The sequence below is a fragment of the Acomys minous genome, assembly GCF_964271855.1.
Source record: "Acomys minous genome assembly, chromosome: 12".
Lineage (NCBI taxonomy): Eukaryota > Metazoa > Chordata > Mammalia > Rodentia > Muridae > Acomys > Acomys minous.
The window spans coordinates 17,533,283-17,560,162 of NC_140493.1; the positions used below are offsets into that span (position 1 = coordinate 17,533,283).

Sequence of the window (26,880 nt, forward strand, 5' to 3'; positions counted from 1 at the left end):
TTATCTGCAGAGACTCTTGGTCTTGTGGGAGATAAGATGGCCAGGGCTCCGCGGAGGTTGGAGCAGGCGAGCCAGAAACGCCACCTGCTGGTCGATGCGGTAATAGCTGACAGCAACAGAGCTGGCTGAACCCTAGGTTTGTTAGGGGCCCTCAGTTGCAGTCCTGGTAGAAGTGGGGTGGGGTTTTTAATCTGTACACTCAATCCACTCCTAGAAAACAGCCTTGTGTTTCTCTGCAGTCATCCCTCTGCCCACCTGGGGGAAAGAATAGTTTTGCTGATTCTGGAATTTCGAACATGTAGAACCTCGTATTGTATACTCTTTCATCTGTTACCGTGTTTCCACCTATGGCGTGTGTCTCTGCCTTTTGGTGGAGTTTATCAGCAACTTATTTCTTGTGGTATTGTGGTATTATGAATACAACACAGATGTGCACTTGGTTACCTGTTGATAAACACTTTGGTTGATCTAATTTAGGACTGTAACAAATAGAGGCATCATGGCCATTTCTATAAGTCATTTTATGGACATACATTTTCCTTTCTTTCCTACCCCCCCAGGGGAAGCACATGACTGACTTTGCAACCGTTCTTTTCGCACTTGTATTTTGGTTGGGACTTCCTCATATTTTCTCTCCTCGGTCTGGGTCTAGTTCTAAAGGGTTTGCTATATCCCGTGTTCTACAGCCATCATTACTAATTCTACAACATTCTCAGCACCCAGAGAAAGTCTCTACCCTTCAGCTACCACTCAAGCCTGTCCTGACTGAAAGTATTGCCTGCTTTCTGTCTCTGAAGACCTATTCTGGACCTGTCCTACCTACAACTGCAGTCACACTGTGTGTAGCCTTTTGTGACTTGCCTCTTCCCTTGGAACGTTCTCAAGGCCATCCATGCTGTGTGCGTTGTCGGCATCTCATATCTTTTTAGGGCGGAATACTCACATTTTGTTGCTCCATTCCATTGATGGGCGTACAGTGTTTTTGTGGACATTCCAGTTCTCACTGGTGGGTGAGTTTTCTGGGTTGTGGTATCTCTGCCCCAGCTACCTATGAACTCAGGGAGACCAATGTGTTCTACCTTGAGCTCCACAAACGGCCAGTGTGCAGCCCCTCCTGTTACAGGGCACTGCACCTCCGGGAGAAATCCCAGGTACGTGGGTAGCTCACCTCACTTCTCTCTCTCTCTCTCTCTCTCTCTCTCTCTCTCTCTCTCTCTCTCTCTCTCTAGTTCTGAGCTGCTGTCATACTGAAAGAGTTTTTAACTTATTTGGTCATTTCCTGTTGGTTATAGCAACAGTCTAGTATAGGTCATATCCTCAAAGCTGGGAGCCTAAGACCCTGGCACCTTCAAAGCTGTGGATTTTGAGAGCATCATCATCTGAAGTTCCTGGAGATCTAAGCACAGATGGTTGCTTCCACTAGCGAACACTCACAGTGGCTAGTTTCCTTACAAGTTTAATGCCCTCACAAATGCCTTCTCTGGTTTAATGTGGAGAATGTAATCTTAGGAACACTGTGGGTACAGTCATGTGTGCTTTTTCCCAGAGCTCATTTCTGTTAGTGTCTAACTGGTGCCATCAGGTCCTTTCCAGTTGGCCCCTCACCCTCACAAGACGAACTTGTGACCATCACATTAGTTTTTCTTCTGGGATTTCTCTTACTTCTATGAATAAATCAGTGTTCTGGGGACATAGAAGAGTGTGCTTGTGAGTGGGAGTTCCCAAGGACCGCTGGAAGGCAGAGCAGAGAGACATGGGAAGCTACAGGGGCAAGAGAAGGGAACAAAGCCCTCATCAGGGATCTAGGTTGTGTCTCCTGCTGATTGTCAAGAATTATACACAACTGAGACTATTACAACCAGAGACTATGTTCTTTTCCAAGAGCTGTCTCCAGCAGGATGCAAACAACAACAACAACAACAACAACAAAACAGTAGTAGGCTGGGCTTGTGGTCCCATCAGACCCCCTCTCTTCTGCCTACACCCCAACAATGTACCCCACAAAACAGAAGGAACTTAAGGAAAATAAGTAAAAGGGTTCATATACTTTCTCACTTTGAAATTTTTGCTTAATCTTTGAACTCATTTAATACATTTTTCAGCAGTGTTTAACTTCAAAAGCCACAACATCTCTCATGTAGAGCCATTATTTTTCCCCAACACAATGTTTTTATTAATTATTTGGGAATTTCATACAACGCACCCTGATCATATTTGCTTTCCTAGGTCCACCCTCTCACCCTCCTTCCCAATAGACAAGAGAAAAAAATAAGAAAAGAAAACAACAACAAACAAAAACAACCCCTCTTCACTGAGTTCACTTTGTGTTTATTGGGGCCTGGTCAAACTCTCAGTGGGCAGCCCCTTAAAGAAAACTGAGTCTCTCCCTCCCCCCGCCCCCCACCATAAACTATCACCTACAAAGATCTACAACTCAGCATCTTTATCACAATTTTAAAAGACTATGTTTTTTTTTGAGGGGGGTGTGGAACAGAAGCCTTCAGTGCCCCTCATTCTGTTATGAATCTGCAGTCATCGACGCCAGTGCAAGATGCCTCCCTGAGCACAGCAGCAACAGGGATCATAAACATCAACATGGTTCCCGTCAGCAGCTCCCATCATGGACAGCAACCTGCTTTCGGGCAGCAGTACAGGATCACAGACATCAACATGGCTTCTGGCATGTATAGCTATTACTAAGACACTCAAGGTTTGATTCTCTGCATAGCCTGGCTGTGTAGTGCCCTTTTCCTAATCCTCTCTCCCTTTCTCTCTCAATGTCTAGGCTTAAATCTGAAGTACTACCACCTCAGTCTCTCAATAACTCAATTGGTTGCCAGAATCCTCTACACAAAACTCCACATTGCTCCAAAGGGAGGCCTAACCTACCCATCCCTGAGGAAAACACTAGAACAACAGGTTCTAGTTTTATGACAGAGGCTTGGGCCGTGTCAAAGTGAAGCCGGTAGGAAAGTGTGTGTGGGTCCTGCACTTGGCCAAACATCCTGGGCCACTACCACTGGACTCTTGGCCCAGGTGGGTGTTTGTAAAAACAGGCCGTCAAGGGTACCTATTCATAACTGTGGCCAAAAGTGATGGTCACTGGGAGCACACTGCCCTAATGCCCTGGTGACGTCAGCTCGAGAATAGTTTGACCTTCCTGGAAGCCCAGCAGGGGTTGGCAGTGTCAGTGGTGGCATATTTTCCAGGAGATGCATCGGTGGTGGGTAAATGCATAGGTCTCCTTGGTCTGAACATCCCCTTCCAGGCTCATCACCCTGCAGATGCCCAGACCAAGAAGGAGCACTCTGGCTGGCAGGAGTTCAAGACAGAGTAGAGATGTGAGCAGAGGTGACAATGGATACTTTCCGGACCAAATCCCAGGAGAGAGGTAATAACTCACTGGCCAGGATCAGGTGACAGGACGTGGCGCAGGGTTGCAAGTTAGAGCAGAGGCCTAGACCCTAGGATAGGAACTACGTAGTGGCAAGGGAGGCTGAGCAAGTAGCAGGGGGTGCCGGCCCCTCCCCCAACCTGCAGGGCTTCTAGCTCAGGTTGCATTCATTATAGCAAGAAATAAAACCGGATGCTTATAGAAGCCACTGTGGCCTGGGGTATCTGTCACAGCAGCTGGGAGATGAGAAGGCTGAAAGCCAGACTTGGTGTGTTCAGTCCTGAGTGCTCACATTTTCTGGGTGGGAGTGGGGGTGGGGAGGCACCATAAGCCAGATGTGTGCCTTTAAATCAGATTCTCACGGTAGACACTGGGAGCAGGAAAGGTCCTGCCCACCCTGTGGCCTCTGTGGTGAGAATGCAATGAGGAGTGCTTCGTGGAGCACACGGAACAACGCCCATGATGCTCACTGAGTTAGCAAATGACTACTGCAGCTAGCGTGGAGCCTGAGCAGCACACAGGCCCTCGTCACATCCTCTCTAGAACTGGTTCACTGTGCCCTGTGTCCACAGCACCCAAAGCTGCACTAGAGACCTTTACAGAGCAGAGCTTAGCCCAGGGTGATGAGACAGCACCCTGACTAAGGGGATGTTCGTACCAAAGAGCAGGTTTGCCGTGAAGTAAGTGTACCTCCTAGGGGACCACACAGCTACAGACAAGAAAAGGAGAGTCTTTCTATTAACGGCTTCTTGTATTAAACTGTAAGAAATAATCTTCTGTGGGTTGGCTTGAGAAGGCTGCATCCACTTGCTTTTTCCTAATAACAAAAGAAAAGAGATGAACAAAAGTGAGGCAAAGCCCGCAAACATTTTATCCCAACACTACAGAATCTGAGCTCAAAACAAGAGTTACCCAGGTTGAGTTTCCAGCACCCACATGGAGGCACACAACAGTCAGTGACTCCAGTTCTGGGGAGTCTGATGCCCTCTTCTGGCCTTTGTGGGCAATGCGTGCAAGTGGTACACAGGATTTATGCAGGCGAAACACCCACGTACATTATTAAAATAAATAAGTAAATGTATGGGAGGCTTTTTTGTTTATGCTTGTTTGTTTGGTAGAGTCCTCTCCACTGCTCCACAGTGGTGACACTGAAGTTGGAAGAGGGACTGGTGTCAGTGACTAATGGGGACATTCCCCACAAATATGACTATATCTTGTCAGGTCATGTCTGAATGTTCCTTTTAAGGCCAGTGGAAGTCATGACAAGCATCAGACCCATCAGACAGAGTTCTGACTGCAGCAGACCCCAGGGGTCCCTTCAGGGCTCAAGTTCAGATAAAATAGCTGAGTGACAAAAACCTGCCCAGTGCTCGGTTGCTAGTTTATCTGACATGGCTGTCCCAGAGCCACTCTTGGGGTTCTGTCTATACCCAGGTGACTCTGACATGTAAAAGAGCCTGGGATCCTTCCTCCCCTGTGCCTGAAGAGACCATGCAGTGGGCTACTACTAAACTCCAAGGCTAAGCCACGAAGCCTCCTTCAATTTCCCATGTGACTGAGTATTCCTGAGGCACCTAAGGTACACCCTGTGACCTTTGGGGCTGCCAACCTACTCTGCACATACTTGAGGTCCCTGGCACTCACTGTAAATACTGCTCCCTGGCCAGCCTGAGGTTGCTGCAGTCCAGGGCCCTGCGCAGCTCCCGCTGCAGGCGCTGCTGCTGCCGCTCATGCAGCAGGCTGGCACGAGCCTTCTGGATCCTGCGTCGGTCCCAGTCCATGATGCGCTGGCGCTCTTCCTCCTGAAGTCTCTAGGGGCAGGAAAGGGGATTTAGCACCTTCTCCTGGGGCCCAGGAGCCTTGGGGTTTCATCTGAGAAGCCTGGCCTCTTGTTATGGATGGGGAAACTGAAGCTTGGAGAAGGGGAAGAGAGGCGACCTCACCACCCTGCCTTTGTCCTATGTGGCCTGGCTGCTTTCTGCCCTCAAATGGCAGTGCTGCCCTCTTATTCCTGAGGGAACAGTGGGGACTTGAGTACCACAGTGCTTCCATCCAGGCTGATCCCTTTCAGGTCCTCAGGAGGGTTCCCAGTTGGCTTTGCAAGCCAGACACTGCTCCAGCAAGCTGTCCAACATGGACACACTGACACTGAGCCTCACCAATGACAATAGTGTCACTATGGGGGGTGAGGGGGATAGCCTGCTTCCAGATGAGCTGCCTTTCGTCCCTGGACGTGCACTCCAGATCCTTCTTTGCAAAGCATGGAGCTTTCCAGAGGACAGTGGATTTGTGGGAAGTGGCCCCTAAGAGGGCTCAGTTTGTGATTTCCCAGGAGAAGCACCTGGGTGATCCATGAAGGAAACATGGGCGTCTACACCAGAGGCGCAGGTGCTGTCTAGCATGGCCTCATGTCAGGACCAGAAGGCAGCCTACACCGGATTAGTCAACTGCCACCTGCAAAGAGTGTCCTTGCTTCTGGGACTCCCAGAGGCTTCTCTGTAAAGAGACTGTTCAAAGGCCCCTGGCCAGCAACACACTTGCTTAAATATGAGCTCCATTTCTCAGATCACCCAGACAGAGTATGGAGAAGACAAAGCAACAAGAATTTTGGTTTGGTTTGGTTTTTTCGAGACAGGGTTTTTCTGTGTAGCCTTAGTTGTCCTGGACTCACTTTGTAGACCAGACAGACCTCAAAATCACAGAGATCCTCCTGCCTCTGCCTCCCAGAGTGCTGGGATTACAGGTGTGTGCTACCTCACCTGGCCTGAGCAAGAATTTTAATGTGGGCTTTCTCCCTTTCTGTGTTCCTGTCTTTTAGATCTTCTAGATTGAAAATGACCAAAATGGAGCCGGTGGTGGCACACGCCTTTAGTCCCAGCACTCTGGACGCAGAGGCAAGAGGATCTCTGTGAGTTCAAGGCCAGCCTGGTCTACAAATTGAATCTAGGATGGCCAGGGCTACATAGAGAAACCCTATGTCTGGGGGAAAAACTGACCCAAATGATGGCTTCAGGGCAGGTGGTCAGCCTTCATTCCACAGCCTTGCTGAACAGATGGATGAAAGATAGGCAACGCCTTCTGCCATTTTTGTTCTGTGCTCTCCACCTGGGCCACCCCCTTCTCACTCCTACACCCTCTCACAGGGCAGCCATTCCTCACCCAGCAATTCTGTCTCCTGGGTTAGTGAGGGGCCAGTCCATGTCCTGGGAGTGACTTAGGTGCAGCAGTTTCTTCTCTTATCCTCAAGGGACACTTTCCCTTCCCTGACCCTCCAGGACATCACTTTGGACATCTATCTACCCATCCCTTCCCTGGATGGCCTCAGCAGGTCCCTGATTTATACACGATGGTTTCTCTCCTGCCTGCACTCACCCATGACGGCACCCAGGACTGCTACCTTGTTACTCTATATACGTGATAGCTCCCACACTTAAGTTTCCAGCCTAGACCTTGTTCTGAGTCCTGGTCACACATCTTGCTCCCTCAACTTTTCACCACCTACCCTTTACCTAGAAATTATAGACAGAAAGTGATATGAATCTCCTAGTAGCCATTATTCCCTCATCCTTGATAGACAAGGACTAGTGATACATTTCCCAATGCCCTTTATAAATGGATTAATTTTCTAAATGTTGTCCAATGAAACATGACCGGAAGTATTTTGTGAAGCTCCTTTCAAATGTCATCCTCACTTCTCCACAGTTTGCTCACATATGCGATGGCTGGCATTTGAACAGGCACTATACATGAGGGTAGGACCAGGTGCCAAGGATGGCAGAACACAGTGGGCACCGAGCTTCTCATCAAGCCCGAGACTATTCCTGGGATCGATACAGACAGCCAGGCTCTGCCTTGCTTAAAATGCTGTACTTGGTGCTTTGGGAGTTCCCTTCCTTTTGCCACATCAGGCAAATATAACCCCACAGCTGCCTGATGGACATTATGCAGTTAACATATCCACAGTCGTTCTCATGAGCTCCCCCACCCTCCAGCCTGCCCCTCTCATCAGCTCCATCCTCCAAAGGCCTGCAGTCCTCTCTCACACATGCTACACCAGAATGAAAGCTGCCTGCAGCAGGACAGCTCTCAGAGTGAGCACTGATGCAGGAGCTGGCTGTGTGAGCAGCTCTGTGGCAGGGTGGGGGTGGGGCACTCACCAGCTTCTCCTGGATTTGTTGTTTCTGTGTGAAGCGGATCTCTTCCAGCTGCTCCTGGTTCATGCCCTTCCAGCGGTCAAGGACCACAGGGCGAGGCCCAAAGGAGCTGATTGCCTGCTGTGGGTTCTCAGAGAGCAGGTCTCCACGCAGCAGGTTGGTGATCTCAGCCATGTTGTCTTCCTGCTCTTGTTGCTTCATTTGCCGCTTCCTTTCTGCCGACTCCATAGCCTGTGCAGAGGGCGACCTCAGACTAGGCTGGAGTGACTAAAGGTCAAGACCTCCCATCTCGGCCCTGGCTGCAGGCTGGGGACCTCTGGCCATTGGAGCACTGTTGGGCAGTGGCAGGGCTTTGGGTCATTCCCCACAACTGTGTGTACAACCATGGATCTCTAAACCAACTTGTCAAAGCAAGGAGTCACCCCACTGGCTTGTCTCCAGTACAGGCAAGTGCACTGCTTGCGTCCCTTTGGACATCTGTAGGCCACCCAGCAAGCAACCGCAACAGTGACTTCTACAGGTGGAAGCACACTGCTGCCTCAGCAGTCCTGACAGTTTCAGTATAGCTCCTATTAAAAATGATTTCCTGTCAACACACTGCACAAAGCCTGGAGGCGAGAGGCTGTGTGATTTGTGTAGTAAGCCACCTGCCCTCTCAGGCTCTAGACATTTCCCGGTACAGTCAAGGGACGCTGTGATGGCTGTTCTTGGTTGCCAACTTGACTATATCTGGATTTAACTAAAACCTAAGCTTCTCGGTACATGTGTGAGGGAGCTGTTGTTTTTGGTTTTTGGTTGATTGGATCATTTGAGGTGTGAAGGCTGTGGTGGTTTGAATAAGAATGCTCCCTAAGGATCGTATATTTGACTACTTAGTCACAAGGGAACGGCACTATTTGAGAATTAGGATTAGGAGCTGCGGCCTTGTTAAATGAAATGTGTTGCTGGGGTGGGCTTTAAGGTTTCAAAAGTCCACACTAAACCCAGTATCTCTCTCTCCCTGCTGCCTATGGATCAGGATGAAAAGATCTCAGACACTGCTCCAGCACCGGGCACGCCACCATGCTCCCAGCACCATGATAACAAACAAATCTTCTGAGGCTGTGTGCAAGCAACTAAATGCTTTCGTTTTAATAATTAGAGTTGCCTTGATCCTGGTGTCTTCTCAGAGCAATGAAACAGTGACTAAGACAAAGACCCACCTTTAAATCTGGGTCATACCATCCGGGGGCAGCCTGTCTAAAGGGTGTGGAGGAAGGAAGCGCTTGATCTTTGCCAGCTTGCCCACAATCTCACTGACAAGTTCATTCCTCCACTGCTATAGAGCCTACTTCTTCGGGATTCTGAGGTGTACTGGTAACCACCTGAGACATCCAGCCTCGTGGACTGAATGAACAACTGTTGGGTTCTCCGAGTTTCTGTCAGCCATTGTTGGAATAGCCTGAGCCACAGCCTATAAACCTACAGTAAATCCTGTTTTTACAGAGAGACTCACTCCTTCAGCTCTGCCTCTCTAGAAGACCCTGATTTACATAGACGGATTAGGAGACACACCCAGCACTGGCTATTCTTAGAAAAGAACAGGCAGAAGCAAGGCAGGGGCTTGCATGACGCCAGCTGCCTTGTCACCCAACACAGGCTTGAAAATTGTTCATCCCTTCTGAGCCTTTATCAATGAAGTGGCATTAATCGGCCTCTCTGCTGGGGCTGTCAAACAGCCAAACGTGCTAACAGGGAATTACTGGCCGGGCCCCAGGCCAGAGAGACAGCTTCCTGTTTAAGAGCAGAGGACCTAAGTTCTATTGTCAGCACCCACATCACGCAGCTTCCAGCTTCCTGTAACCCCGACTCTGGAAGATCTGCCATCTTGGCCTCTGAAGGTACTTGCATTCATATGGCACACATGCACGTGTGTCCACACATAATTAATAACAAAATAAATCTTAAGACAGTGTCTACAGTTCAGAGTCCTGACAATGGGCTAAAGTGTCCTGGCACCACAGGGGTCCCTGAGAGGAAGTGCAATAGCCATCACTGCTCACTGTGACGTTGTGCCTGACCATGGCCTTATTCTGCCATACAAAATGTGAGCAAGGGCGGTTTTGCAGCTTTTTGGAAGACACAAATAGGGCCAACCAGGTCCTTTCCTTCCTGTGCTGCTGGAACCCTCCCTGGCAGTTGCTCTGACCCAGCTGGCCTGAGATGGACATGCAGCACGAGGGTGGAGGGGAACCATTGATTTTGTGTGGGGAGCCACTGAGGTCTGAGGCATGCCTTAGTGGAGCAATGCTGCATACTGAATGGTGAAGTGGGTGTTGCCTTCACACACACACTCTGTAGACAATAAACCAGGCCTTGCTGGGCTTGCCTTGAACCTTGCAGGTAGGCTCTGAAGCCTGCATGCCAAGCTCTGATGCCACACCACCTTCTGATGAAATAAGCAGTCCCCACGGTGTCTGCCCTACTGATACCAAATGGCCTGCCTGAAATGTTCTTTTCTTTTTTGGGGGACCGGGTCTTTCTGTGTAGCCCAGCAGTTCCAGGAATTCCTCCTACCAGATCCTGGAGTTCTGGAATTCCAGGTGTGGAGCATCATGACTAGGGACGAGCTTTACTTTCAATGTTCCTGGCTAAATGGCAAAGCCTGAATCCAGCCAGGGACAGAAGCTGTGAAGGCGGATGTGCAGCTCCCTCAGCAGAGGCACTGTGACAATGCTGCCTTGAGTATTCACACAGGGAGCTGTTGGGTCTGGAGGCAACACTGCACATGCTTATTAAATAGGATGGACCAAGCCTAGCATAGTGGCACACACCTTTAATCTTGGTGCTCAGGAGGCAGAGACAGGCGAGACTGTGAGTTTGAAGATGGCTTGGTCTACAGAGTTGAGTTCCAAGACAGCTAGAGCTACACTCTAAGGCCCTGTCCGGGACAGACAGACAGACAGACAGACAGACAGACAGACACACACACACACACACACACACACACACACACACACACACACACACACGAGACACAGTGGTTCCATAAGAACCCCACAAGTGCTTATAGGAGGAGCTCAGTCTGTATTTGCTGAGTTATACATGACCCTGAGTGAACGGATAGAACAACTGTCTAGAGCTCCATTCTGCCATCAGTTCACAGAGCTAATACCTCTGTCTGGGCACCTCTGTAAAACAGAAGGACTAGGCTACGTGTACGAACACTTGCAGCTGGCTGGTTGTGACTCTGTCCTCTGGGTCCCTCACCAGGACCAGCTGTTTGCCTGCTTTCCCTCTAGACACTGCTGAGTCTGGCTTCTCTGCGTCACCTCAGCCTCTCTGAGTTTTACTGCATGGCCCATCACAGACCATTTTACTGCACTGCATCTCACAGATTCCGCTCACTCACAGCGTGCTACCACCATACCATTATCACACCATGCGTTCGTAAAATCCACGTGAGCGTTTGAGTTCAGAGAGGTGGGGTTAAGAGTCAGTGTGAAGCAGGGCATGGTGCTGCACCCCTTTAATCCTAGCGCTTGGGAGGCAGAGGCAGGTGGATCTCTTTGAGTTTAAGGAGGTGAAATAAAGTCCACCATTTCTTCCTGAGACCATAGGTCTAGAGACAAGGAGTTCTGGTAAACCACCAGGATTACAACTGCTTGTGAGGGGAAAAAAAAAAAGCCTAGAGGAGGAAACGGTTCCCAACAGAGCCAGCTCAGGAGGGGCTGGAGGACAGGAAGCTTATGGGAAAGCCAGGCGGTTGAGAAGAGGAGGGCGCCACTGGGCTGCACTGACTGCCTTGTGACTGAGCTTATGACCTGATGATAACCGAGACCAGTCCAGGCCAAGGCATCTTCATCTGGGCAGATGTTCCCATCCTCTGGAGGTTTTAAAAGTGACCCACCTTGCTGGGCGTGGTGGCGCATGCCTTTAAATCCCAGCACTCGGGAGGCAGAGGCAGGCGGATTGCTGTGAGTTCGAGGCCAGTCTGGTCTACAAAGCAAGTCTAGGACAGTCAAGGCTACACAGAGAGACCCTGTCTCTGGGGGTGGGGGTGAGGGTGGGGGAACAAAACCCAAAGGTCCTACAGCTTACAGGGCGAAGTTTACAGGTTTACAGATTTCACTTTGAGTTGAGGGATAGGCCAAATCAGATAGCATCTACCCCTATCATGGGGTGGGCCCTGTTAAGGGCTCTTTCAGAGCTGGTGGTGTGTGCAGTCTAATGTTGGGGTCCCTCAAAACTCAGGGAGCCCCAGGAAGCTGCTATGTCCATGTCCATCCCTTCAGACTGAGCTGAGGGTGTGTATACCTGTTTCTTGTTGAACTCTTTTATGGCTGCACAGAATTCCTTCTTGATGGAGCCTTCCAGCTTCTGCAAGCCTCTGGCTGTTTCATCAAACTTTAGTCTTGTCTGCATGTGCAGGTCTTCTGCCAAGAGAGAAGATGCCATCCGCCTTAGTGTGCTCACCAGAGGCACTACCTGATAGCATGGTGATTCACACTCGTTTCTTGCCATGGAGGACAAGGGGAGGCGAAGGGAGGGGGAGAAGACTACTTGCCTCACAGGTTCTGGGAGAGCTGGATGCTTTAAGTGTAGCTCTTAGATCTTTGTGAGCAAGGGGGTACTAGCGATCTCTATAGATTGCTGATGTCTGCAGCAGTCCTGGGGTAGATGAGTTACGCCTTGCTTATTCTGATCTATCAGGAGATGGTTTCAGTCTTAGACAAGTGGTGGTAGGAGCCCAGGAAAAAGGGCTGTAGAAACCAGGAAAGACCCGGAGCAGAGTGCCAGGTCACAGATACCTGTGGAGTGGCAGCAGAACCGTGCCTGGCCAGTGAGAGGAACAAGGAGGGATGACATTGGAGGGTACCAGGAGTGAAGTAGAGAGGCCTGGAGCCAAAACAGGCTTCTAGATACAGCCCAGCACTGTTAACAGCAGCTGCTGCCTAACCTCTGTGCCCCTGCACTCGTCTGCGAGGCACAGTGCTGATGTGCAAAGGACATGTGACAGTCACTGGTCGGCAGCTTCCACTTTCTGTGCCTGAGCTTTGAGGAGCTCCTCCTTATAGCCAATGACAAGGAGTACAGACTCCTTGTACTGCTGGAGATGCAGGGCCTCCCACAGGCCAGGCAAGTGTTCCACCACTGCACTACACCCCAGTCCCAAAGGACCAGTCTCTTTAGCCTTGACTTTCTGGCCTCTGCACACCGTTATCCTCGGCTCACCCTGTATCAGTTAATCTGCCATGTACCACCTAGCGATCAAGAGCCTAGGTTGGGTCCAATATTGCTTAAGGTGTACACACAACACAGAAGTGAGGAACGGGGGTTTCCCCCGCCTTGAAAGCACACCCCCGCCAAATAGATTACAGAGTGTGATAGTCCACAGAGGAAAGGGAGGCTGAGAGAGGAAACGCTGGGAATGCCTGGCTTGGGAAGTTGGAGGGTAGGGACCAAGAAACAGCTTTTCTAGCATGACATGCTTATTCACATCTGAAGGTCTAAATGGCCAGGGCAGGTGAAAGGACCTGAGGTGGGAGAGACAATGGAATCCAAAGGACATGAATGAGCTGCCGTGCCTGGGTAGGCAAAGGCCATATGCAGAGCCTGTGGGCTGTGTGTAGCATAAGGTTATTGGGTAATTCAAATGCTGCTTTCTGTACCCCATCCCCCATCTGATTACAAGCCTTGTTCTGAGAATCTCCTATCTCAACGCTGCATAAACTCTGCTTTCCAATTGTCCCCTGGTATGCCAACAAAGCGACTTCCTGCCACCCATGGGAGGAGGAGTCAGAGGAAGTGAGGGATTCAGCCAAGGGTAGAGGTTCAGGAGACATCAGGAGAAAGCTGGAATGGGGAAAGCTACAAAGCGCAAAGTGTACACTGGAGGAAGCCAAATTAGCTGAGAGGGTTAAGAATAGAGTAATAACTGCTCAGTTATTGTGTTGTGAGGCTTATTAAAATAATATGAATCTCAATTACTTGTGTGATAGCCAGGTTAAGAGGGAAACTGAGAAACAAACACAGTTTTATATAAATAACTTTAACATTTTGGCATACCAATTGGGACAAGAACTTATATAGAAACCAAAACTATAGAGCAGTTTCTTAGTTCTATTCCTCAAAGAAAAACATAGTAGAGCGACTACAGCAGTTTCTTTTTTCTTTCTTCTTCTTCTTCTTCTTTTTTTGTTTTTGTTTTTGTTTTTTGTTTTTTGAGACAGAGTTTCTCTGTGTAGCCTTGGCTGTCCTGAACTCACTTTGTAGACCAGGCTGGCCTCGAACTCACAGCAACCCCACCCCCCCACCCCCGCCTCTGCCTCCGGAGTGCTGGGATTAAAGGTATGGGCCACCACACCTGGCCCCACAGCAGTTTCTAAGGCTCACAGCTTCCTGATTAGAACCCCCACCCCCACCCCCTGCCACAAAACAGCAAGGCACTGCAGAAAAACAAAAACTGGCATAAACCCCAAAGCTGCAGTTTCTTTAGCTAGCTCTTGCTAAGGAGAAAAAGAAAAAAGTGGCTCTTTAACACAAGCAAGCTTCTCAAAGCCAGACTTTCCCAGCCAAGGCAGGGAGCTATATCCCTCTCAGAAGGGGCTCTTGCTGTCCTGACTCCTGCAGGCCAGAGGAGCAAACACCTGTGGACACGTAACTTCCCAGAGTGGGGGATGGGTGAGGATTCAATGAGGGAGGCAGAAAAAAAAAAAGCCTCTCCCTGGTAGCAGGAGCCAAAGACTGAGAAGCCTCAAGCATCTCAACTGGTAAGGTCTAGAAGGAAAGCTGGGCCTAAGAAAGTAAACTCCTTAGGAAGAAGTTTTGAGATTAAAGATTATTATTTTCTCTGTTGAAAAAGATGGAAGGGCTGGAGAGATGGCTCAGTGGTTAAGAGCACCGCCTGTTCTTCCAAAGGTCCTGAGTTCAATTCCCAGCAACCACATGGTGGCTCACAACCATCTATAATGTAACCTGATGCCCTCTTCTGGCCTACAAGCAGACAACACTGTATACTTAATAAATAAATCTTAAAAAAAAAAGAAAAGAAAAAGAAAAAGATCGAAGACATAGAGACACAATGCTTCCGGATTCCATCTGAGTTTGTTTCTCTTAGCAGCTGTGGGATGATTTTAATCTTACACTATATCTCATGAAGAGAGCAGATAGTTTTGAGCTGGGATGGGGGCATGGGTGTGGCGAGGCTCAACTTGACATTATTTGAGAAGCATCATCCTGCTTGTCATGTTCAGGATGGACTAGAGAGGAGAGGAAACAGTTCCAAAGCCATGGTGAGGTCCATCCAGGAGAGAAAATGTGATGGCTTGTCTCTCGCTGCTGGCAATAGGGGGGGTGCAAAGTGGGCCGTTCAGAGTATACGCAGGAGGCAGAAGGGGCACAGCTGAGAGTGGCTGGAGATGAGGTCAGGATTGCCTCTCAAGGTTGCTGGTTTGACGGGCAAAGAGGAAGCTGAAGGAGGAGCAGATGCAACAGAGCCACGTAGGGAAGGAACTGGCTCGGAAGCCAAATAAATGCATATGTCTAGGAAGCCGAGGCTGAGGACTGACTTTGGATAGATGAGTGTGACAATGCTGGGCCAGGCTGGCCACAGCACCTCTGGTGGACAGGATAGGCAGAGGAGGAGGCTGGGAGGGGAGACCATCAAAGGGAAAGGAGGCTTGGAGGCGCCCAAGCTGAGCAGGAAGACTGACAACACACAGGAGCAGCTGAGGAGGCAGGGTGATTGCTCCCCCCTTAGCTCTGGTTTGCTCTTCCCGGCAGCTCCTCCCTAGTCAGTCACTAGCGGTGCGCCAGGCTGAGGAGGGGCTGATGGCTTCCATGGAGGCAGAACACACTGGGTTGTTTGTTTTTAAATCCCCCCTGCAGAGGCTTTTTCTATCTAAATCCAGAGGTTCCTTGGGTGAATCCAGAGAGACCTGGAGGGGGGACCTGCTAGCACTGGGCCTATGACTGGGCTCCCAAAGTATCCAGCGGAACCTCCATTTCCACACCCAGCTTATCTACCTCTATTCATCTTCCAAGCAGGCTGTGCCCCAGCTCCTGCCTCCTGGTTCCTGCCCTACTTGAGTTTTGCCTTAGCTTCTCTCAGTGATGGACTTGTGACCTGTAAGGTATTTTTATTTTTATATTTATTTTTTAGATTTATTTATTAGGCATACAGTACTCTATCTGCATGCACACCTGCAGGCCAGAAGAGGGCACCAGATCACATTACAGATGGTTGTGAGCCACCACGTGGTTGCTGGGAATTGAACTCAGGACCTCTGGAAGAGAGGTCAGTGCTCTTAACCTCTGAGCCATCTCTCTAGCCCGACCTGTCAGTTTCAACACACCCTTTCCTCCCCAAGATGCTTTTGGCCATGGTGTTTTATCACAGCACTGGAAAGCAAACTAGGACAGTAAGGGTGCTCAGAAAGTGTACTGTGGTGGCACACTGGCAGATGGTGGCTCCCTGGGGCTGAGGTTTTGACTTTAGAAAGCATCCACTAAAACCACGCTAGGGGCTGACTTGCCGGCAAGGCTCCTGAGCCCGACCATCTTCTCTTTCGTTACCTGCAAGCTTGTGCCTTGCCCGGGCTCTCTCCCATTCTCTTTGCTGCTGCAGAGACCATTCTCTGTTCTGTTCCTCTTGGAATTTCTTCCTCTCGCGGAAGTTTAAATCCTCTCCCATGAACTTCTGCATCCCCGACATGGTGTTCCGCATGTCACAGTCTGACACCCGGGCTGGAATATCTTTCTTAAGGGCCAGGGGGTCAGACAGATCAAATTCACGGCGAGTTTCTGGCTTCTGAAAGCTCTGTTGGAAGTCATTGATAGCTCTACAGAGTTGCTGCCTGTCTCTTCGTTCCCGGTCATGTAGTATGCAGGAGACTTTGTCATTGTGCCTCATTTCAGCAGCTAGGAAAGACACAGCGCACATACAAGCTAAGGTGGCTATGAACGAATCTCCTTTAAAAATACTTTTCATGACTTAAAGACAGTGTTCCAAAACTGTAACATAACCATTAAAGGGACAATATCCACGTATATAAAAAGCACCCACAAACCGATCTTAAATACACAGGAAAACCAACTGAAAAATGAGCACAGGCTAGGACATGAAAGTACCATACAGAAACCCGAGTCAGGCAACATACTTAGAAAGGAACATTAACTCTTCGTGGGACACGTTCAATGACCTTCAGGCAGAATGCTTAACGTGTTGCCAATGGCACACATGAGTGATGATGTGAGGAATGCGGTTGAGATTATCCAGCTAACTGCTTATTGAATCGTAACTTTGTACACTTCTAACAAAGCAAACTGACCCATCAATTCCACTCCAGTGTCCCTCTCACATGTGCACAAGGGACATAATATGGACATTCACTACAGCAGTATTTGCCAAAAATCTTTTAAAATCTGGGTGTGGTGGTGTACACCTTCACTCCCAGACCTTGGGAGGCAAGGGCTACCCTGGTCTACGTGGTGTCTGTGATTGCACAGGCATGCCTACCTGCACAGATTATGTACATCCACCACACACACAGACACACACACACACTGCATACACAGATACAAAGACACACAAAAGCAAGTTTATAGTATTATGGGTACATAGATAGCACAAGTAAGTATAAACACATTGTAAACGCACATCTCTGTAGAAGAAAAAAGGGGGAATTGTAATGGGGGGGTCATTTTTCTTATATACAACACAGTTCTCAGAAAGAACTCCTAAGGGACAACACTGGAGGCTAACATAGCAAGATGCTGACATCAAGCCTTGTGGTGTCTACATGTGTGTCTGCTACATTGGTTTTAGAAGTTTGAACTACTTTACAAATAAAAATAAACAAGATTGAAAAGTCTGGAAAATGTACAATAGTATAAAGAAAAGCAACTTCAACCAGGAGTGGTGGTACACACCTGTAATCCCAGCACTCTGGGAGGCAGAGGCACCAAAAACCAAAAGAAAAGAAAGAAAAAGAAAAGCAACTTTACTCATAGTTCAACTATCCAACATAGCCACTGACAACACATTTTGTCTTTTTCTTTCGTTTTCTTTTTATTTTATTTATTTATTTATTGGTTTTTCCAGACAGTTTCCCTGTGTAACCTTGGCTGTCCTGGACTCACTTTGTAGACCAGGCTGGTCTCGAACTCACAGTGATCTACCTGCCTCTGCCTCCAGAGTGCTGGGATTAAAGGTATGCGCCACCATGCCCTGTCATTTTGTCTTTTTCTAATCATATGTTTTAACGGCTAAGTTGACAGCACATTTGTCTCTATAACTATGTCTAGCTTCATATATATATATAATCCTATGGTATTTTAAAAAAATCAAGCATTTAACAATTGATTAAATTGCTGGCTGGGAAAGGAAAACTGGTTCTGTTTGAATTGTCTACTTCTTCTCCTCTTCTTCCTCCTCTTCCTCTTCCTCCTCCTCCTCCTCCTCCTTCCTTTGTTTTTGAGACAGTGTTTCTCTATGTAGCTTTGGCTGTCCTGGACTCAATTTGTAAACTAGACTGGCCTCCAACTCAGTGATCTGCCTAATGCTGCCTCCCTGAGTGTTAGGATTACAGGCATACGCCACCACACCTGGCTGTTTGAAATTTTGATCTAGGACCTAGAACACTGTTTGAACCATGTAAATCACCAAGTTAGCTCAGAACTCAAAACTGCTTTTTCTTGAGAGGAAGAACACGCTCATTAAGTTAACTAAGCACAAGACATTGTGAAATTTTAAGAGAAAGACCATAAAAATGCAGTGGTGGCGCACGCCTTTAATTCCAGCATTTGGGAGGCAGAGGCAGGTGGATCAAGGCCAGCGTGGTCTACAAAGTGAGTCCAGGACAGTCAAGGCTACACAGAGAAACCCTGTCTCAAAAAACAAAACAAAACAAAAGACCATAAAATGATAACTGTGTGTGTGTGTGTGTGTGTGTGTGTGTGTGTGTGTGTTTCATACTCCAGCACCTGTATATCGCTTGGCATTAGGCTGTCCTTGATGGGTTAGCTTTGAGTGTTGAAGCAGAGAATGTGTATGTATGTGCTTCACTTCAGGCTTTTCCTTTTTAGAGAAAGAATTTTTAAAGCAAACAACGAAAAATGCTAATGTTATTTAATATATATTGGTTTATTTTTATTTATTTATTTATTTATTTATTTATTTAGAGATAGGGTTTCTCTGTTTAACAACCGTGGCTGTCCTGGACTCGATTTGTAGACCAGGCTGGCCTCAAACTCACAGAGATCCTTCTGCCTCTGCCTCCCGAGGGCTGGGATTAAAGGCGTGTGACACCATGCCCAGCTAAAATATATTTTCTACGATGTACATTAAAATTCAATCACTGCATTTTCTTGAGAGGAAGAATATGCTCATTAAGTTAACTGAGCACAAGAAACTGCTAAATTCTAAAAGACCAAAGACCGTAAAAATGGTGGTGACTGTGTGGGTTTGTGTGTGCACATCCTTCGAGCACATGCAGGGGACTGAATCCAGGCCCCTGAGAACACAAAGCAGATGCTCTGGGTTTCTCAGTTGTGCAGAAAAGGAAGACGTCAGGGTCTAAGTGACAGATGGACATTTTAGAAACACTCACCAAAGGTTTCGTGCCTAGCTCTTTCAGTTGCTTCTCTTCTCTTCTGGTCATGAACCTGGACATCCCAGGCATGTGTGTCTCCCTCAGAATGGACAAAGGAAGGGATGTTAGAGCCAGCTAGCACTACTTAGTGGGCCACGATGCCCCTCATCTGGCCATGGCAGCAACAAGTTGCCTTCCCGCTTTGCTTACAGCTGAGTCTTCTGCCTGTTGCTGTCAGCTTGCACCAGAGAGCTTCCTTCATTTTCTACACACACACACACACACACACACTCACACACACACACTCACTCACAACACTGCTTAAGTACTACTCCTCTGGGAAGCCCTTTTTGATCGCCCTCTAGGCAGCAGTCTGTGCTGGTGCCAATCCTGCTGCTTTTTCTGTGGCCATTTTAAGGCAGCTCAGGCTAGCCTGGGCATTCTCACCTGGAAGAATGGAAAATTGAGCTCAAAAGGAGGAAAGCAAGTGTAGCCTCCCTTCCCCTACTGGCTCCCGCTGGGACACTGCTGGGCGGGTGAGGCTTCCCAAGTCACCCAGCCAAAGTTGGCGTTTCGATATAAAGGATCATACTGAGCTTTGGCTCCTCTCTGGCTCCAGTGCCTCACCCCAATGATCCTGTTCCTGGCATCGAAGACCCGTCCCTGCCTGCACAGCTCCATGTGCTGCCTCTTGGCTAGGTTGGCGTCCTGTTGCAGGTCCTTAGGCATTGCTACCTCCATGGCGCTGGGATTCGGCAGCTTTCAGAACAAACACGTTAAGAAATAACCACAGAAATAAGCAAGCTACAGCTCCCCTTCCCTGGAAACTTTGGGAGAGAAGTCCGTCCCGCAGCCGCCCTTCTATAAGGAAGGAGCTGTGGCGCAAGGACTGGAGGGGGAAAAAAAAAAAACGCCCAACCTCCGTTGCTAAGCAACGGCGTCTCGCTCGCTCACGCAAGTATCGCGATACTTGGGAAAGTTCTTCCCGCGCTTTTCTCACTGGCGCACGAGGGAGCAGCTGAGACACGGAGCACAGCCATGGGGCACCTTGAGCTGCTGCTGGTGGAGAATTTCAAGTCGTGGCGAGGCCGCCAGGTCATTGGCCCCTTCAAGAGGTTCACCTGCATCATCGGCCCCAACGGCTCGGGTAACCAGCGTCCCAGAACAATTCGGCCTGAGGGAATCCACAGGCCACTGCCGCCCGCTGTAGACCTGAGGGGGCCTAGAGGCCCCGGGTGTCGGCCTGAGGGGACCCAGAGACCCCGGGTGTCGGCCCAAGGGGACCCAGAGACCCACTCTCAACTTTTGTTGGCCTGAAAGGACCGAGCCACCCGCAGTCCCTTCTTTATGCTGCTATATGCTTGGGGTGGGGGGGGGGAGGGGTACCGATACCCCCATCCCCCACCCCGTGTTTACTCCCGTAGTCCCAAGGGGACCCAGGGACCAGTGTGGGCCTGAGGGGACCCGCGGTAGGCTGCTGCAGTCCTGGCGGGACCTAGGGGACCCACTGTAGGCTCGAGGGGACCTGGGGCTCACTGTGGGCCTGACGGGACCCAAGGATCTGCTCTTACCTGTTGTTGGCATGAGGGCAGCAAAGCACCCACAGTCTCCGCTGTTGCCTTCTGACCAAGCCCCTGTCCCCACTTCCCACTCGTCCCGACTCTGCTGTTGACTTTTGTAGGTCCAAGAGGACCCAGGGGCACCCGCTCTCACCTTCTGTTGATCTGAGGGCACCAAGCCACCCTCAGTGCCTGCTGTTAACTACTGTAGGCATGGGGGGGGGCCCACTGTTGGTCTGAGGGAACCCACCCCCCATCCCGTCAGCCTGAGTGGACCCAGAGGCCTCATTAGGCCTGAGGGGACCGAGCACACCCTCACTTACCCACCCCGGTCACTTGCTGTAGGCCTGGGAGCCCACTGTGGCCGCAGGTTTCAGTGCTTTGTAACAGACTAGGGCTAGGAGCCCCAGGTTCCTCAGCCACCAACCCTTGTTGGCTTCTCTCACCCGTGCCCAGCCTGCCTTCCTTGTATTCCCCTTCCTCCATACCCCCCTCCCCCCTCACTCCAACAACAACAAATATTAAGAATGAAAAGGATTTGGCCTTTGTTGGAAAAACAAAACCACTTGTAACCCAAGCATAGTTAACGTGTAGAAAGGGAATTTTAGAGCCGAAAACAATAATTTCTAAAATAGTTTTAGATAAATAGGTCACAGCAGGTGTCTCCAGTCTGAACTTGGTTTATTCATCTTTTTCAACAAATGATTGTTAAGCTTATGCTGGCAGGCCAGCAGTTAATGTTTACTAATCACACTATCTGAAGTTACCCTCTGATTCATCATCCAGCTGCTGCTGCTTTTTTTTTTTTTCCCTCCCATTTTTGATACTCTAAAGTGGTATGATACAATCGTTAATCCCAACATTCGGGAAGTAGAGGCAGGTGGATCTCTGTAAGTCTGAGGCTAGTAATGCCAGCACTTGGGAGGCAGAGGCAGAGGCAGGTGGATCTCTGTGAGTCTGAGGCTAGTAATCCCAGCACTTGGGAGGCAGAGGCAGAGGCAGGTGGATCTCTGTGAGTCTGAGGCTAGTAATCCCAGCACTTGGGAGGCAGAGGCAGAGGCAGGTGGATCTCTGTGAGTCTGAGGCTAGTAATCCCAGCACTTGAGAGGCAGAGACAGGTGGATCTCTGTGAGTCTGAGGCTAGCCTGTACAAAGGTAGATCCAGGACAAGCAGTGCTACACAGGGAAACCCTGTATTGAAAAACAAAAAGAAAATCAAACATTTATTTACAATTCAGAGTTGATTGTTCTATTCCTTTGGGGCATATCCATACAGATCTTACTCTGTGTAAACTTTTAAAAAATGAAAATAAGTTATTATATACTGTTTCTTCTTCAGAAGATTAAGCTTGCATTAAATGTTCATCTGCTGCTCAAATCAAGATTTCCTCAACTAGTCCCAAAACAGTCCTCAGCCAAAAGCCTTTTCCACTCCAGAATTACATAATGTATCAGAATGCTATCTTCTTTAAAGTTATCTTAATTTAGCACAGTGCTTATAATCTAAAGCATAAAATTCAAAATTTAAAAATGTAGTATGTTAGCTGGGCATGGTGGCGCACACCATTAATCCCAGCACTCGGGAGGCAGAGGCAGGCGCATCGCTGTGAGTTCGAGGCCAGCCTGGTCTACAAAAGTGAGTCCAGGACAGCCAAGGCTACACAGAGAAACTCTTGTCTCGAAAAACCAAAAAAAAAAAAAAAAGTATAATCTAGCTTTTTCTCTTTCCACTCCCAAGTTTCCTTTCTTACTGGAATAATACCATGTTATTCCTTTGTACCTATGACCAACTTATTTTTATTTACTCCCTAAATTTTAACCTTGAATTATCACCTAAAAAAGCTAACTCAGGATAGAGCAATAGCTCTGTGGTTACAAGTCCGAGCTTCTCTTGCAGCGGACTTGGACCCAGCGTCTAGCACCTACCTGGTAACTCACGGCCATCTGTAATTCTAGTCTCTTTTTCTTTTTTTGTTTTTTGTTTTTAAGACAGGATTTCTCTGTGTAGCCTTGGCTGTCCTGGACTTGCTTTGTAGACCAGGCTGGCCTCAAACTCACAGAGATCCTCCTGCCTCTGCCTCCCTGAGTTCTGAGATACAGGTGTGTGCCACCTTACCCGGCAGTATTTCTAGCTTTAAGGAATCTTGACACCCTCTTCTGGCTTCTGCAGGTACTAGGAGCATGTGTGGTATGCATGCATACATTCAGCAAAAAATAATTATGTAATTAAGATCTGAGGGGGGGGAGGGAGAAAGAGAGAGAGAGATCGATTCAACATGGTCTCTGCCTATTGGTCCTTCTGTTAAGTGTTTCTGTGGTATTTCACATTTTTCCTTACAACTGATTATAGTATATGTTGAAGTATTATTAATATTGAATTATTACTTTAGTGAAATCAATGCATACTCCTTAACCAGCTTTATACCCAAATAACTACACAGAGAGACTAGTATCCATTTATTTAACTAGCCTATAGCACAATGATGCACAATAATTACTCCATCCTAAGCCTCCATGCTAGTATAGTTTCCTCTCATTCTGATTTCCCACTTTATACTTGCTTTTAAATCATCTCCTAGGCCTGGCTCATTTCTCTTGATGTTTCCCAGTCTTCTCCTCATGGCTCCATCCCCTCTTTCCTTCCCTTTCTCCCCCATCATTGGATCAGGATGCCCTACCCTGTTCTCTGTTATTGCTCAGCATTGGCTAGCTTGTTTTATAGGCAACACAGAGAACAGATGGTGACATGTTTACACAAACTTGAAACTGGAGATACTTAGAATAAATATCAGAGTGCAATGTCTGGATTGATCCAGATAATGGGGTAGAGAAACCAGCATTTGAATGAACAAGGGTAAACTGTGCACAGTCCACAAGAACACTGTGCCAACAAATATATTATAATTTCTTACATTTATTGGAAACAGCATGTATTTGGGAACCAAATATATAACTCTAAAACATGTTTGGCTTGTGCCTTTTCATTTATAAAATGCACATACCAATTTCCCAGAAGTGTTGCAAAAAATAAAATAACAGGTGTTAGGTGTCCAGTACCAAATGTAGTTCAACAAATTGATCACATTCTCCCACTGTAAGCACCTTGGAGCAGTGAAAAGAAAAATTACCTGGTGCCTCACCTTTGACCATGTCCCCTGGAGGGGGAGGCCTGGTGGCACTCAGAGGAAGGTCAGCAGGTTACCAAGAAGAGACTTGTTACCCTATGAGCATACACAGGGGGAGGTAATCCCCCTCAGGAACAGTCATAGGGGAGGGGAATAAGGGGAAAATGGGAGGGAGGGAAGAATGGGAGGATACAAGGGATGGGATAACCATTGAGATGTAACAAGAATAAATTAATAAAGGAGAAAAAAATAAATAAATAAATAAATAAAAGAATTTTAAAAAAAGAAAAATTACAAAATTTAAAACGATAATTGACCTTTTTGTGATTCGAGCATGAGACAACACCTCATTCTATGAAGCAGAATAAGTATTCTACTAGGAATAATAGAAAGGTTGGCTTTTATAAGATAAAATAAAAATGGATTGGCCAATATCAAGTTGTGATAGGTTACTTTCCATATACCCAGCTGAGGTAGATTGGACTATAATTGGCTGTTGTTCCTAATTGGTGTTTTTAAGTTTTGTCCCTGCTTTCAGGACAAGCCAGTCTATGTGGAGATTTACTTGCTCCTTAAAAGTTGAGTATAATTGTGTGGAACTTACATGAATTATTCCATTTGGTTTGGTCTCATATTCTAGCATCTAGTTATGAGAATAGTTCAAAATTCAATGACCTCTGTTACGTTTTTTTTTTTTTTTAACCTCCATTAAATTTTGATAGAGAAAAACCTGTGTTTTACTGCTTTTAAGCCCAGTACTTAGCCTGGTAAATACATGTTTAGCAAATATTTGTAGGATAAAAGGATGTTTTAAGGGACTAAGAAATCAAAGACTGAAGAGTCCAACAAAAAAAGGTGTTTAAGAATTTGAACTAGGAAAGGAAAGGCAAAAAGGAGAGGTACAGAGTTATGTTTTTTAAAGATTTATTTATTTATTTATTTATTTATTTATTTATTTATTTATTTATTGTATATGAGTGCTTTATCTGCAGAAGAGGGCATCAGATTTCATTATAGATGGCTATGAGCCACCATGTGGTTGCTGGGAATTGAACTCAGGACCTCTGGAAGAACAGGTGGCTCTCTTAACCACTGAGCCATCTCTCCAGCCAGAGTTATGTTTTGATAGGTGGAATAAGATGATTGAGAGAAAAGTAGTGTAACTTACAGTTTTCAAGTCTTGGTTCATATTTATTGAATGATCATAGCCTAAATTATAGCTCTTCCAGAATATTCTCAGTCTCTTGGCTTGGTTAGTTCATTCAGTATCTATCTGTCTGTTGTTTGTCTGTCTGTCTAGTTTTCAAGACAGGCTTTCTCTGTTTTAGCCCTGGCTGTCCTGGAACTCACTCTGTAAACTAGGTTAACATCGCACTCAGATCTGCCTGCCTCTACCTCCCACGTGCTGGGATTGAAGACCACTGCTCCACCACTGTTCCACCACTACCCTGCTGTTTGTGTAGCATTTTTAAAAGTCCATTGTTTTTTTTTTATAAAGACTGCCTCTCTAAAACCACTTGTATTTCTGTAGTTGGAAACTCTTTCCTTGTTGTTTACTTTACCTTCTGGCACTGGAAATTCAAATTGTTTGTGTAGTAGCTAAACTGATATTGTACCTTGAAATTATAGCTATGGGTTTATAGTTGCGTAATGTTAGAAATGAGTTTGGTGTCACAAAAAATGAAGCCACCACTCCAACTGAAATATCTGGTAAGTGTCTTGATGAGGTTGTGTTTGGAAGGGCAAGCTCACTGAGACTGGAAATGCAGTTGTTGTTATTGGTGGTGGTATTTTTGTTTTGTTTTTTAAAGCAGGTGGAGTCTGAATCTTTTTCACATTGGCTAGGGTCTAACCTCAGAGTGTTTGGCAATTGACTACTAGTTTAAAAAGAATTAGGAAAAAGGAATGAAGAAAAGCAGGAAGCAATCAGCCAACTAATTTGCTCAAGTTCCAGGAATATAACAGAGCCTTTCTATAGGAAAGGATATACTTGGTGGGGTTTGGGGATGATAAAGTATTTGAATTCCTTGTTTCAAACACAAAATTTTTTTTTTTAGTTTTTTGAGACAGGGTCTCATTATATAACCTTGGCTGGCCTGGAGCTTGCCTCCAACTAGCCTCAAATGCGCTGAGATCTGCCTGTCTCTGCCTCCCAAGTGCTGGCTTTAAAGGTGTGCACATCCCCAGATAGCTGAAACACAAGTTTTACAGTTTTGATAGAAGAGACTCATCTTTAACATTCCTTATATAGCAAATCTACCAGTGGGATTGGAGATCTCCAACAAGGCTACCCTCTGGTTTGATAATTTGCTAGGAGATCCTTCAGTGTTTGGCATATAGTTTACTCAGGGTTTTTATGCATTACAGTTGAGAGGTACAAAGCAAGCTCACAGTGGGAAAAGCTAAATTCCTTCAGCAGTAAGTTTTCATGTTGAAATGTCACCTACCAAGGAAGCTCATGGACTCAGTGCACAGGGTTTTTATTGGGAGATAGTCACACCTTTAACCTAGCACATACAAAATTTCAGACTCCTAGAAGGAAGCACATGTTTAATCCTAGTTATATCTCACCAAGTTTAGGCAATGTGAGCCATTCTTACCAAGAAATTGTGGAAACCTTCCCAGATCCAAGTATAAAATCATGAAGATTCTAGCAATCTTAGTTTGTACCTTGAGAAGATTTTACATTCAGTTGGCATTTAGTTTTTTAAATTTTTTAAAGTATAGAGTGGTGCTGTGCTGTTGTAATATTTATGTCATCATTTCTCTGTAAAATGGGAGTGTCTGAAATAGAGATGGTAGGTGACTTGCCCTGGTGTGATACTCAGTAGTGGGAGAGAGTCAAGATCCATGTTTGTTTTGTTTAATTTGACATAATTAATTAGTCAGTTTCGGTTCATGTGTTTGTATTTTTACATCCTCTCTGCCACAGCTACAGTGAAGACACAATCCACTTCCCTGGAGTTTTTCAGTCACATAGGCTTTGAACATTGACCAGACAAAACTTCTGAGACTTGCATATTGGCTATAATTCATGTCTATTGTTGGTATGATTTCTTTGACTTTCAGGTTTTT

General features: G+C 47.1%; 2 protein-coding genes and 1 long non-coding RNA gene across 4 annotated transcripts in view; 2 read left to right on the forward strand and 1 right to left on the reverse strand.

The window, feature by feature from the left end:
* LOC311579347 overlaps window positions 1-7,357 on the forward strand; it is a 25,534-nt gene extending 18,177 nt beyond the window's left edge. Inside the window, exon 3 of the long non-coding RNA XR_014773128.1 lies at window positions 6,213-7,357. This is a non-coding gene — a long non-coding RNA (uncharacterized lncRNA). The remainder of the gene's footprint in view (window positions 1-6,212) is intronic.
* RIBC2 (RIB43A domain with coiled-coils 2) lies at window positions 3,642-20,010 on the reverse strand. The gene is made up of 7 exons (XM_084749792.1): window positions 19,749-20,010; window positions 19,140-19,221; window positions 16,105-16,449; window positions 11,845-11,963; window positions 7,552-7,779; window positions 5,039-5,205; window positions 3,642-4,211 (listed from the first exon to the last, which is right to left on the reverse strand). The coding sequence occupies exons 1-7, from the start codon at window positions 19,860-19,862 to the stop codon at window positions 4,133-4,135; spliced, it is 1,134 nt and encodes a 377-aa protein (XP_084605918.1). The 5' UTR covers window positions 19,863-20,010; the 3' UTR covers window positions 3,642-4,132.
* Window positions 20,011-20,103: 93 nt separating this feature from the next.
* SMC1B (structural maintenance of chromosomes 1B) overlaps window positions 20,104-26,880 on the forward strand; it is a 69,868-nt gene continuing 63,091 nt past the window's right edge. For both annotated transcript variants that reach the window (XM_084749765.1, XM_084749766.1), the window contains exon 1: window positions 20,104-20,268. In XM_084749765.1, coding sequence (XP_084605891.1) covers window positions 20,160-20,268 — 109 coding nt within the window. In that variant the 5' untranslated portion in view covers window positions 20,104-20,159. The remainder of the gene's footprint in view (window positions 20,269-26,880) is intronic.